This window comes from Leptidea sinapis, chromosome 21 (genome assembly GCF_905404315.1).
Source record: "Leptidea sinapis chromosome 21, ilLepSina1.1, whole genome shotgun sequence".
Lineage (NCBI taxonomy): Eukaryota > Metazoa > Arthropoda > Insecta > Lepidoptera > Pieridae > Leptidea > Leptidea sinapis.
In genome coordinates, this window is record NC_066285.1 from 7,683,469 (window position 1) to 7,697,067 (window position 13,599).

The 13,599-nt window shown below is 36.6% G+C and overlaps 1 protein-coding gene and 1 long non-coding RNA gene across 2 annotated transcripts in view; one reads left to right on the forward strand and one right to left on the reverse strand.

Moving 5' to 3' along the window:
• LOC126970484 (uncharacterized) overlaps positions 1-13,599 on the forward strand; it is a 132,687-nt gene that overhangs the window by 45,817 nt on the left and 73,271 nt on the right. The window lies entirely within an intron of this gene.
• LOC126970482 (uncharacterized) lies at positions 2,752-13,046 on the reverse strand. The gene is made up of 4 exons (XM_050816415.1): positions 12,935-13,046; positions 11,436-11,594; positions 9,738-9,854; positions 2,752-4,004 (listed from the first exon to the last, which is right to left on the reverse strand). Exons 1-4 carry the CDS (start codon positions 12,984-12,986, stop codon positions 3,784-3,786), a joined length of 549 nt encoding a protein of 182 aa, XP_050672372.1. The 5' UTR covers positions 12,987-13,046; the 3' UTR covers positions 2,752-3,783.

The window sequence follows — 13,599 nt, forward strand, 5'->3', positions numbered from 1 at the left end:
AACAATGTTTAAAAGAACAGTAGGATATTATCCAGTATCAACTGTATTTTATTAATGCCTATCTTTGATAAAGAGAACCTGTATTGTAATATACGAAAACGAACTATATACATACTAACGATTTTAATAATTATACATAGCAATATTATTGTCACAAAAATGTTATGAACAAAAATCCTGGACCGTACATATGTCAGACTTCGGAGGAAATCCAATAGAATTTCAACGATGGCTAAGAATTAAATTAAAAGCAATGCTTCGAATTTTACAAAACTCTAGGCAATCCATAATAAGACATTCATTTCCCATGATATCTTAATTAAGGCTGTTTCACACGAACCGGGCGGCGGAATATATGAGACGCGATGTGCGAAACAAAGATTAATGAGGCCTTTTGTTTACTTATATTTCACCACTCGAAATTCATATTTAAATCTTAAATGAATATATACTTATGTAGGTAAGTAGTGTATATAATAGGTTGATAAGTTGCAGTTTTTTCTGAAAATAAATCATTGTTGTAAAGGCATAAAGGCATTTATTTTCTCAAAATTGATTCCTTTAGAATTCTTTTTGATGTCATTTCAAAAACTACTAGATACTACTACCGATTCGGAAACAAATAGCGCTCTGAGAGAGAAGAAGCGGCGCAAGAAACTCTCCCAGCATTCTTTTTTGCGCACTTTTCAATAAAAATATACAATATTGTACAGTTATTTCTATCGCTATAAAATAATCACAATCTAGTCCCAGGTAAAAAGTATTGTGTGTGTTAGTGTAAAGGTCTGATTAACATTTTTACAAACTTGACCGTGATGCCCATGCCAAGGGCCCAAATATCAAGCTCAGATCGAAGTCCACCACTACTATTACTACGTTTTTTTTATGAAAAAAAGGGATGAGACGAGCATGACGTTCAACTGATGTTTATTGATACGCCCTGCCCATTACAATGTAGTGCCGCTCAGGATTCTTGAAAAACCCAAAAATTCTGAGAGGCACTACAATTGCGCTCGTCACCTTGAGACATAAAATGTTAAGTCTCATTTGCCCAGTAATTTCACTAGCTACGGCGCCCTTCAGACCAAAACACAGTAATTTTCACGGCAGAAATAGGCGCCGTTATGGTAACTATAACTTAGCCGGCATCCTGTGCAAAGGAGCCTTCCACTGGTAAAACGTCTCCTAAAGAGGCTTGAACCTCGGACCGACTGCGTACGTACGGAAGAAGAGGAGATCATATAAGATCTTATATAATCTAATAGACCGTTGGACTCTCAGTTATTCTTGTTTAATGGTTTTTGCGCGTATGTGTGTATTCCATTGTCTGTGCGTGCGTGCGAGAAGGCGGCGTACGAGTACTCGTACGAGTGGCATGTAAACGATATTGACAAATGACAATTCAAACGAACAGGGTTTTTACTATGTTGTTCAGTAAGATTAGATTCAGATCGAATTTAAATTTATCGTCTTATACGAGTATATACATGTATGTACAATATGATATTATATTTAATTATACGGAAATAAAAAAATATATACTAGAACAGTGGACCTCAAAACTATAAACCATAAAAAAAATATTTAAGTAGGCGTTACTTAGCGGAAATCCATAATTATCAAAATGATTTGAGTTCTCTTTAGTGTCAATTCCGCCAATATTTGTCTTAAAACAAGTGTTTCGCCTCTACACGAGGCATCCTCAGGACGTGTTGACTCGCCAAATTCTGTCATGTCATTTACACTGGCTAAAGAATTAACACTAAAGAAAACTCAAATCATTTTGATCATAAGAAATATAATATAATAAGTTCAATTTATTATTAAAAGGAGTCCCTTTAGGCAACGTTCCGAAGATACTGGCAACGTTCCCCCTTTGAATAGCTAGACTAATTCTTTGTTCGAGGTAGCTGCCAGCACTTAGGTCTCCTGTGATGTCGACTAACCTGTTTGCTATTTTCTTAAAAAGCCTTATAGCGCTAGGACCCCACGGACCAAGAGTCTCGATACCGACAAAATCCTATTCGGAGCCCAAAACTCCTGTATTTGAATGCTTTAGCTTTTTCAGCCGCACCAGCTCATTTGTTGGTTCCATGTAGATGGGAAGAGGCCAGCGTATCTGAACAGGTTGCATCCCATACCAGCACCTGGCCCATCTTCCTAATATCAATTAGGAATGCGATATTTCAAAGTGAAACTTATTTTGGGACGCTGCCTATTAAATGTTAGCAGTTGTCAAGCTACCTCAACTAGCCGATGTTGAAACGTACAATCCACAATTATCCACAGCATTACATTTGTAAACCTTCTCCTTGCGTCGTATTCCTCATTGCTGAGGGTCGTGATTTCTCTGAGGATTCAACTTTTTTATAATAGTTCGCTATCTGTGTCTGTCTTGGGCTACGTGCTGTGCGTCATGAGGTCCGGTATCCAAAGATGTGTGGATTTGGTCAGACCATCTTATAGGGCTGCGACTACTACATTCCCAGTAACCATCAGTTGTTAGAGGTTGTGGCCATCTTTTCTGGCGACATGTCCAAGGAACTCTAAGATTCTACGGAGGATGAGAGTCTGGTTTTTCCACCTAGAGTGTTAAGTATGGATTGGTTGGTACGGAGTGCTATCCAAGGGATTTGAAGCATCTTCCTCCAGCACCACATCTCAAAGGCATCAATCCGATCTCTGTCGGCCTTGTTTAGTGTCCATTTTAAACATATTTATAAACAATCAAGTTTAAAAACAAGAACAAAATCAAAACACATTAATAACTTTATTAAAAAAATACTAATAGTGTTAAAATAAACATTATGTATATTTTATTTGTATTAGTTAATAGTCATTACTTAGAAGACATTGTTTACTTTAAACCGGTAAATTTATTTATACCTTTTTACTTAATTAAGTTTCTCTTTTTTGTCATTATTTAATTTTAATATAAGCTCTTTACGCCTGACACACAGGTTTACCTAGTTCAGGCAGTGTTGACTAGCTTTTAAGTAAAACTTGTATAATTATTCCCATTTTGTATTTTAATAATCTTTTAATAAATAAATTGAAATTGGAAATAAAGGAGGATGGCGAGAATGCATGTATTTTGGGACCCACTAAATTTAAAATAAGTGGCGTACATCATGAAAACTTATTAAGAATTGTACAACGTAACAAAACAAAGAAAAAAGCAAAATGTAAGTAAGTCTAAAAAAGTGGGAGAAAAAAGATATACCTAAAAGTAAAATATAACCTAAAATTATTAACCAATATCCATTGTTCAATCAATAATTTGTATCTTATGTCTATGCCTAATTACTGTCTGCTAAAAGATAATATTATATTTATGTGGTAGGGTAACCAGCAGCTAATAATTGAGGATTCACAATTCATTCTTTTTTCAAGCAGGTATCGAATCTTTTAAAGATACTATACCTACTGATTTTAGTATCAAAAATGATAATAATCTTATTGAATCTTATTGTTATTCACAATTATTGTGAATTACTATCTACTGAATTATTGATTTGAGTAGGTTTAGATAGTTTGATGGTGTCGGAACATTCATATAAAAAATGACTTTTCATGTCAAAAAATGTAGATGTTAATATTCAATTGCGCAAAACGTTCCGATAGTGCAAGATGACATATTCTTTTATATATTATAATAATTTATATCTTTTGACTCCCATATCTTATTGCCTCAATAATTTTTGTATAAACTTATACTTGTACTTCTCTAATTGGTGCTTCGTTAATTTTTTAATTATGTGGGTCCATTCTCGCCATCCTCCTTTAAAACAAATACAAGTACAAAACAATGAATACGATTAAATTAATTCCAAATAAAGTAGTGGTGAGTTTTATGGCGTGATTGCACGGGACCCCTCCAGGAACTGATCGGCAGAAACAAACTCTAGTCTGGTAGCTTCCAGAGGTCTGCGTGTAGCATCCGTTGGTTATTGCAGACTCCTGGGCATCGACGGCTCGAGTGCACATGTATGTTGAGTTTTCAGCTGCAAATTTTATTACGGATAAATATATTTAATGGCAATTTAAGAGCAGATAAAAATCAAAAAACAAAATCAATTTATTCATGTAGGTCACAAATGACACTTATGAATGTCACAAAAAAAATATTTTTCTTATTGAATCTACTGCTTCTTCGTAAAGGGTTGAGCTAATGAGAAGAAGTAGCAAGAAACTCATTGCCACCCTTTTAAATCAAGATTTACATCTTCATCGTTTTATTAACAAATCATTTCAATTACAATATAATATGTAAATGATAGCTCAAATGATCTTAAAAGTAATCATCTCATCTTAAGTATCTCCTTTAGATTAAAGATTGGTCTCTGCTGCGCTCCAACTAGATACCGGCGTGGTCGCAAAGTGCGGCAACTAATTCTACGCCCAAGTGGACGTACTCGACCCAGTCTGGAACGATGTATGACGTTGACGTGCCACATGTTCTGTTAAACTTTGCTAATAATTGAAATTAAAATGCCGATTTGCGTGGTAAAACTTGTAAAAATAATACAACAAGAGATTATAAAGACACTGGGATCACATATCATCAGTAAGCATTTTATATTTTATTAATTTCAATTTGAAATAAACACGAAGCGTATAATATAAGTTATAAAATTTGAAGGATGCCATTGAGTGTCAAGATGTCACGCACACAAGAATCTTTTTCAAATACTGAATACACACTAAAAGATGACACAAGATGCCTTAATAAAAAAAGCTATTGTTCTTAGGTAGTACGGTATCTAGTCGCGCAGAGAGTTGTTTAATTTTAATTAGAAGAAGATAGAAATCAATATTTACAGCTACACCTTTTTACAAATAAATACGCACACGTCAAGACTTACTTGAGTAGATAGAAAATTTAAAAAAATAGTTATTAGAAGTCACGGACTAGTAAAACAAGAAGGACTCCCGCTCGTTTTTACACTTTTTCACAACGCACGACGGCATTTTTAAAAAAAAATATTGAGCGCAAACTGATCTGTCACAGACGATGACAATTTCTCATAATGGCCGCCTATCGGCCTGTTGTAGTGTGTGTGCGTGGGGCTATATGTATTTACACGTTAATCGGCTTGTTTTGGTTCTACACTGTTATGTAAGGTGACACGGAGTCCTTATTTTTTTACTATTCCGTGTTAAAATTATTATGTTTGCACCATATCAATATTACAAAGATAATCTACTTAGCCAAAACTGTACACGGTCAGAATCTTCTGTTAAGAATCTATTTAAGTTCTTCGAGGTCTGGATAGTGCTGATTATAATAATATAAAAGTTGATGCAGTTTATTTTATATAAACATGTTTTCATTGCACACAATCATATTTATTATACGAACGCTTATAGCTGCAGTGATTCAGATCCAGAACAAAGAAAATTCAAATCAGGGAGATAACGAAATAATATATAATTATGAAAATTCAAATTTTATTATGTAATTTATAATATCCCAGAAGTGAGGGTTATCACTTTAAAAACATAATAAATTGTTTAGATTCGAAAGAGTGATATCGTAAGTCAATTTCCTAATATGCAAAAATTGGGATTGAGCAGGTTATCAACTGTAAAGTAGATCCTTTAGATGAAGCCACAACCTTTCTTCGTCCATTATTAGGATAGGCAAAGGGTTCAAGCCAGTGCAGCCGTATTCGTTATTTTATATCTAATTAATTGTCAAAGCCATCGTTGCAAGATTTTTACAATATTATTCTTTCTACAAACGTAGAATAACACGAGGAATAAATAATTTTAAGGATGTTCCGTTTGTTAGGCCAAAGAAGTAAAACTTCGTGCGTGCATATCTAGAAGTGGGAGAGTCACGCTGCCGTCTTTTGACGTCAGCACAATCGGGCCAGACTCGTCCGGGCTAATTACCACACTCGCACAGAATACCGGCGTGAAGTAGCGGCCTAGTGCCGTTATGTTTCGCATAGGTTAAGGTCGAGGACCGGTGCCCATTCTCTGGATCTTCTGCTGACTACACATCCCGATGGTTACCAGGTCTTTGTCGACGCCCCTCTCGGAACGTCCGACCATTGCCTGGTCAGGAGTGTAGTGCCTATCCGACGCCAACGTCGCAGACCACCAGCGACCCGCCGCGTTTGGCACTACAAGTCAGCAGATTGGGTTAGGATGCGTTCCTTTTTTGCATCCTACCCTTGGGGCAGGGTTTGTTTCCCTTCGGATGATCCTAGTGCCTGCGCCGTTGCAGTAGCCGATGTGATACTACAGGGTATGGATATTTTTATACCAAACTCTGTAGTACCCATCGGTGGCAGATCACAGCCCTGGCTCGATGCGTCTGTTAAAGCAGCATCTGACTGCAAAAAACAGGCGTATCGAACTTGGGTTGCGGCGCTGGGCACAAACGATCCGAACTGCACAGTTCTTAAGAGGAAATACAACCGTGCCTCCAGATTTTTTAAGCGGCAAATCGCCCGTGCAAAGTCAAAACACGTCGTCAAAATCGGCGAGCAGCTTTCCAGTTACCCGACCGGAACACGCAAGTTCTGGTCGTTGTCGAAAGCTGCTCTTGGTAACTTCAGCCAGCCGTCCATGCCGCCGTTGCACATGAGGAATGACACCCTGGACCATACGGCAATAGAGAAAGCCGATCTCTTGTGCACTCTTTTCGCCACCAACTCGACTCTTGACGACAACGGAAAAACACCGCCGACCATCCCGTGGTGTCAGAGCTCTATGCCTGAACTGTACTTCAGACAGAAAACTGTTAGGCGAGCTCTGTTTTCGTTGGACGTCAGAAAGTCGAGCGGGCCGGATGGCATTTCTCCAATCGTGCTTAGAACGTGTGCCCCTGAGTTGACGCCGGTGCTAACGCGTTTATTCCGGCACTCTTATTCTAAAGGCGTAGTCCCTGACTCATGGAAGTCAGCCCTTGTCCATCCGATCCAAAAAAAAGGAGAGAGTTCGGATCCGGAAAACTACAGGCCTATTGCTATTACCTCCCTGCTCTCCAAAATCATGGAGAGCGTAATTAGCCGTCAGCTCTTGGTATATCTAGAGGGTCACCAGTTGATCAACGACCGACAATACGGGTTTCGCCATGGTCGGTCGGCAGGTGATCTTCTGGTATACCTAACACATAGATGGGCAGCGGCTATTGAAAGCAAGGGGGAAGGCCTGGCAGTTAGCCTGGATATAGCGAAGGCCTTTGATCGTGTATGGCACAAGGCGCTCCTCTCCAAACTTCCATCATTTGGGCTTCCCGAGAGCTTGTGCAAGTGGACCTCCAGCTTCCTCACTGGGCGCAACATACAGGTCGTTGTCGACGGATATTGCTCGAACCCGAAGCCCGTGAATGCTGGAGTGCCCCAATGCTGTGTGCTGTCTTCCACGCTGTTTCTTCTGCATATCAATGATATGTTGGACACCTCCAACATTCATTGCTATGCAGACGATAGCACTGGTGATGCCGTATACACTGGCCATGCAGGTCTCTCTCGGGAAATCGTAGACCAGTGCCGGGAGAAACTTGTGTCTTCTATCGAGTCCTCTCTTGAGAAGGTCGCGGAATGGGGTAAATTGAACCTTGTCCAATTTAACCCCCAGAAGACTCAAGTTTGCGCGTTTACCACTAAACAAACCCCATTTGTCGTATCACCGCTCTTCGAGAACACTTCTCTTAAAGCTGCGCCTAGTATCGGAAAGGTCTCGAAATCTCGAGCGATTGCCAATTTCGTGGTCATCTGGAAGGCAAAGCCAAATTGGCTTCAAAGAAACTGGGCGTCATTAATAGAGCACGGCAATATTTCAAGCCGGCCAACATACTAGCGCTCTACAAAGCGCAGGTCCGGCCACACATGGAGTATTGCTGTCATCTCTGGTCTGGCGCACCCCAGTATCAGCTCGATCCATTTGACCGCGTGCAACGCAGAGCAGCTCGAATTGTCGGGGACCCAGTGCTCTGTGAACGGCTGGATCACTTGGCGTTGCGTAGAGACGTCGCTTCATTGTGTGTCTTCTACCGCATTTATCACGGGGAGTGTTCCAAAGAGCTGTTTAACCTGATTCCTGCCGCCGAATTCCACCTTCGCACAACACGCCACAAGTTAGGATATCATCCTCACCATCTGGATGTGTGGCGGTCCTCCACAGTGCGGTTTTCAAGGAGCTTTCTTCCACGTACTACAAAGCTGTGGAATGAGCTTCCTTGTGCGGTGTTTCAGGGACGATACGACATGGGTACCTCCAAAAAAAGCGCGTACACCTTCCTTAAAGGCCGGCAATGCTCATGTGATTCCTCCGGTGTTGCAAGAGATTGTGGGCGGCGGTGATCACTTAACAAAACTTACGAAAACTTAATTCACTTCACGAAATTGTTCATCATTAAGATTACTAGAATACACAGAGCAGAGATAGAGCCTCATCTCCAAATGCTAATTTAAGTCTCTGACAATGTTTTTTCAAAACGATGTCACAATATGAAAACAAATGACAATCACATAAACTAAAATATGACCTACTCGCCGAGTGGTCCAAGTTTCAAATACCGTAATTGTTTTTTAAATAATAACAATTGGCCAGTAAATTCTTACCCCCTTATTCAAAATGGTCCGCTAACTTAAAACAGCCGCTGGGTGTTTTTTCTCATTCTGACTAAGGTTAATAGAAGAAGTCAGAGTGACCATTAGCAATGCTTTAAGTTATTAGAATAAGAGGGTTCAATCAGACTGTTATGAATAAGGGGGTAAGTGATAATATCCCACGTGAATCATGGGATATCTGCTGGATTCGAAACCTTTAGGTGTTCTGATGTCCCCAAGTCCCATTATTCAGTTTTATATATTACTAGCTGACCCGGCAAACGTTGTTTTGCCATATAAAGTATAATTCACGCGATAGTTTTATAAGTAATAAAATATTGCCTATATTTATAGCCTGTACATCATTTTGTTCTATTGTCAATAGTTTTTGCAGCGCACGCAAAAATAGGTTTTCGATTTTACACCTTGTGTTAGAAAATAGCAATTTTATTACGGATCCCTAATTTTGAAAAAAAAACATAGCCTATAGCCTTCCTCGACAAATGGACTATCCAACACTGAAAGAATCATTCAAATCGGACCAGTAGTACCAGAGATTAGCGCGTTCAAACAAACAAACAAACAAACACTGCAGCTTTATAATATTAGTATAGATGTATTTTGTATACCTACTAAGATGTACAGATAATAATACCTAACACGTAATGGTTTGATTTCTTATTAATATATATCTTATCATACATACATATTATGTTATCAAGCAAACTGCTCCATCTGTCTGTCTGTTCGCGATAGACTCAAAAACTACTGCACCGAGTTTCATGCTGTTTTCATGGTATTCAATGGGTAGCGTGGTTCTCGAGAAAGTTTTAAGTATATAATTTGTGAATGATATTTGTTGGAGATGTCGGAAAAAAATAAGGTCTCTGGGAGCTTTCAACGAAAACGCTGTCTAAACGTAATTTAAAAGATGTTTACATAAATACGATATTTATCCTTATCATTTTATTACTAAATATTATAAAATAATTCAGAAATACGTTTTTGTTTTATTTTTAACTCATTAACTTAACATTTTAAATAATTAACATACTTCCGATGGATTTAGACGACATCCTTTCCTTCAGACTTACTTCATATTTTTTTCTATTGACAGAACAGCGTATGTCGGTTCTGCTAGTCAAAAATATAATAATAATAAAGACTTACGATGTCCATTGAAATAATACGTGTATTTTGCACAGATGTCGTTTGCGGCTAAAACACAGGTTGTCTCTTCGAAATGGTTAGCCCAGATGTATTCAATGTCTGGCCAAGTTCCATCCCCTTAAAATAAAATGAGTTACATTAGACACTAATATTAATGTTTTGTTACTACTACTACTATTCTAATAAAATTGAGTGCCATTTATCGACCTCTTAACTTATAATAATATATTAATTTAAACACCCCCATCATATTAGTTTTCAAACAAAAATTTCATCAAAATCAGTCCATACGTTGAGGAGTTGAGGATGCCACAGACAGACACACATATATACCAAGATCAAATTAGAACACCCCTGTTTTCTATGGAGTATAACACTACTAAGACTTATCACTCGGCTTTCCTTTGTTCTGAAACTCCAGGTACTTCTACTTGAAGTACCTAAGTACTTCTGAAGTTCCGTGTACAAATTGAGACACCGAAACGTGCACTTCGCACTCGACGGCATTTGAAGTCCTAATAAGATATTTGTATCACTTACACGACATATACCTACGGCCGTTCCCAATATTCAGTCTATCTCTTACTTGAGATAAAAATCGTAACTATTGTTGATTTTTCTGTCCCAATAGACTTATCGACGGTAACTCACCTTATCCGTACACGCTGTTTGTCAATTGGACGACGTATAGCTTACCAGCGATAGAAGTTTGTATGGAAATTGCAATTCAGGCGTCCCAATATAAGGCGATAAGAATGACTTATCGGGTATATTGGGACAGCTTCAGATTATTGACAGCAAATTACTGACAGTAGAAGGTAGTAATTTATATCTATATGTAGATAGTATATTGGGAACGGCTCAATAAACTATCGACCCCATTGGTCGAATGATATAGAATGGGCTTTTTGATATAGCTATGTGTAACTTAATTTTATTCAAATTCTAAGGAAATCAAATAAAAAATGAATGTACAAAACTTAAAAAAATGTCGCTTATGAATCCCAAAGTGATACATTTTAGCATTACTAATTAGCACCACTTCGGAAAATTTTAACATTAATGAAAAGAAGTGGGAAGAAACTCATTGCTTTTCTTTAAAATAAGTATTTAGAACTTCACTATTTTACAAATAACTTGAATATAATATATGCAACGTAATAGGTACGATAGAATACTCAAGTAATTGAAAAATAATATATCTACGTTATAGGCTTTATTGTATTAAAGCCTTTAATAGGTATATTTACAGATTTTCTAAGTCTAGCTTAGATGACACTATGTACTAAGTCAATAAAGTAAAGTAAAGTAACAGACAAAGGCCTCTTCCAACTTTTCCAGTCTCCCTTTCCATTGCTACTCTCGACCAATATATATAATAATTAATGTATCTAAGTAAATCATAAAAAAATATCTCAAGAGCAACAGTTCTTTGACAACGATATAATTAATTATAATAACTATTGTATTAATAATGTTAAAAATACTTTGATAAATAAAGATATTAAGCGATCATTTTAAAAGCATTTGATAAATTTAAAGAGAACTTGGCCTTAAATTTAACAAAATTAGCGCCCATGCACGAGCATGACTCATGGACGACCCATCGCTTTCCTCTATCATATTTTAGTGAAAGAGGAGCTTGTATTAAACTATCAACACTTAAAAAATGTCATAGAATACTGTTGTATCTCTTACTAGACACAACTAAAGGCAGTTCACAAGGTACTCCATCGGCAAGTTGAGTAGCATCATTACAAGTTGCGTTTAGAAACACACTGTCCTCGTTGTATCTTGGTCCCAGCCACGTAAACTGGAAGCAGCGTGTCTCATTGTGAATAGAGTGTACTACACCAACTGAAAATATAAAAATATAATACTAGCTGATCCAGCAAACGTTGCATTGCCATACAGTGATAAAAAAGAATTAAATAAAAATAGATGACGACCGATTGTCAGACCTACCAAATATATCGTACAAAAAATATATCGTATGTCGTACTACAATTATTGTATTCGATTGCCATCTTGCAACCAACAACAAATAATATAAAAACACGATACAAAAATTGGTGTTGATCGTAGACGGGTGAAAATCTGAAGTTGTATGTGTAATGCTGATTCATAATAAAACAAAAAATTGTCATAAAATAAAATCTTATCATTTAGGGGTATGAAAAATAGATATTGGCCGATTCTCAGACCTACCCGATATGCACACAAAATTTCACATAAATCGGTTCAGCCGTTTCGGAGGAGTTTGGTCACAAACACCGGGACACGAGAATTTTATTTATTAAAATATAATAATGACACACTTTTTACACAAATTATCTTGCCCCTAACTAGGCATCAACGAAGACAACGATAATATATTAGTACAAGTAATTATATACTTAAACATACATAAATACATATAAACATCCATGGCTCGGAAACAAACATGCATATTCAATACTCATCATATAAATGATTGCACCTACCAGGACTCGAACACGGGACCTCTAGCTCAGTAGGCAGGGTCACTAACTGGGCTTATAATATGGGTCGGTAAAAATAATATATCACTCTACTAAGTAACAATAAACAAACATGAAGTTTTAAAACCGCATTTCTTTGTTCTTTATATTTTCTGGTAATTAATTTTTACTTAATCGGATTTTCCTGCTCATAATAAATTGAAATAACGCCCTCTAGTATTTTTTAGTTGAACCAACGTAGCGTATTTTCACGGAGTTTTGCTAGAAGATAATAAAATGTTTCAATAATTACATTGACATTAAAAGTTTTAATTTAAACTACTTTTGCAATATAAATGGGTATCTTAACTAGCGTAGCAAAAATCTGTGTAATACTTGTGAAATAACCAGTCTGAATAATAACGTTCTTTTAACGAAAACTGGGAGTAGCTAATGTTCAATCGTAGATAGATAAATAAACATGACAAGTAGGTATGTTTTCATCACATCCTTATTATTTATAACAGACAAGCAAAGTTCAATAAAATATAAGTACTAAGATAGTTGAAATAGAATTTTTACTACTTTATATCTTTTATGTAATATTTTTACTGCTTTATACAACGGTAGTAGATATAAATGTTCTTTATATTGCTAGGTACCTTCTTGCAACCAAAACAAAGCTTGTTATGTGACCGAGGGAATAAAATTTTGATAATGTCTAAAACTAACACTTACAGAACAATAAAAACACTATGTATATGCTATGCTTTTCACTATTTCTCCACATTTTAAACAACCAAGTCTCACATTGTTTACAGAATTAATATTCTGAGTGTGTGATTAATATCACAGCGTTAAAATCTTAATGATAAGCCCTCTATCTATCAATTAAATCAGCTGATAAGGTTATATATTGTGGGACTTCTAATATTGTTTTATCTGTGTTTTAGTCTGATTTGAAGACTACGATAGTAGTCATCTAGCGATCTATGAAAAAAAATATGAAAGTGGTTTCCCATTCCCAATCACGTGAAGTTTTTAGTTTTTTTTTTATGTTTTTACTAACTAATTCTCTGCGAAAAGTCACGAAATATCAGTTCCCCCTGTTTATTTCTCCCTCCTCCTTTCGAGCCTCATATATTGACAATCCCAAGGTAATGTGAAATCAAATCAAATCAAAATATTTTATTTATTCATGTAGGTCACGGAAATGACACTTATGAATGTCAAAAAAAATATTTTTCTTATTGAATCTACCGCTACTTCGTAAAGGGTTGAGCTAATGAGAACAAGTAGCCAGAAACTCATTGCCACTCTTTTATATCAAGATTACATTTCCATCGATTTACAAATCATTTCAATTACAATATAATGTGTAAAATGATGCAACAAACCTACTC

Coding starts and splice junctions, on each gene's coding strand:
- LOC126970482 (XM_050816415.1), bottom strand. CDS start 12,986: ATGTGGAGAAATAGTGAAAAGCATAGCATATACATAGTGTTTTTATTG. Junction 11,595..12,934: donor CATAGTGTTTTTATTGTTCT/GTAAGTGTTAGT, acceptor TTATATTTTCAG/TTGGTGTAGTACACTCTATT. Junction 9,855..11,435: donor ACTGCCTTTAGTTGTGTCTA/GTAAGAGATACA, acceptor TTTTATTTTAAG/GGGATGGAACTTGGCCAGAC.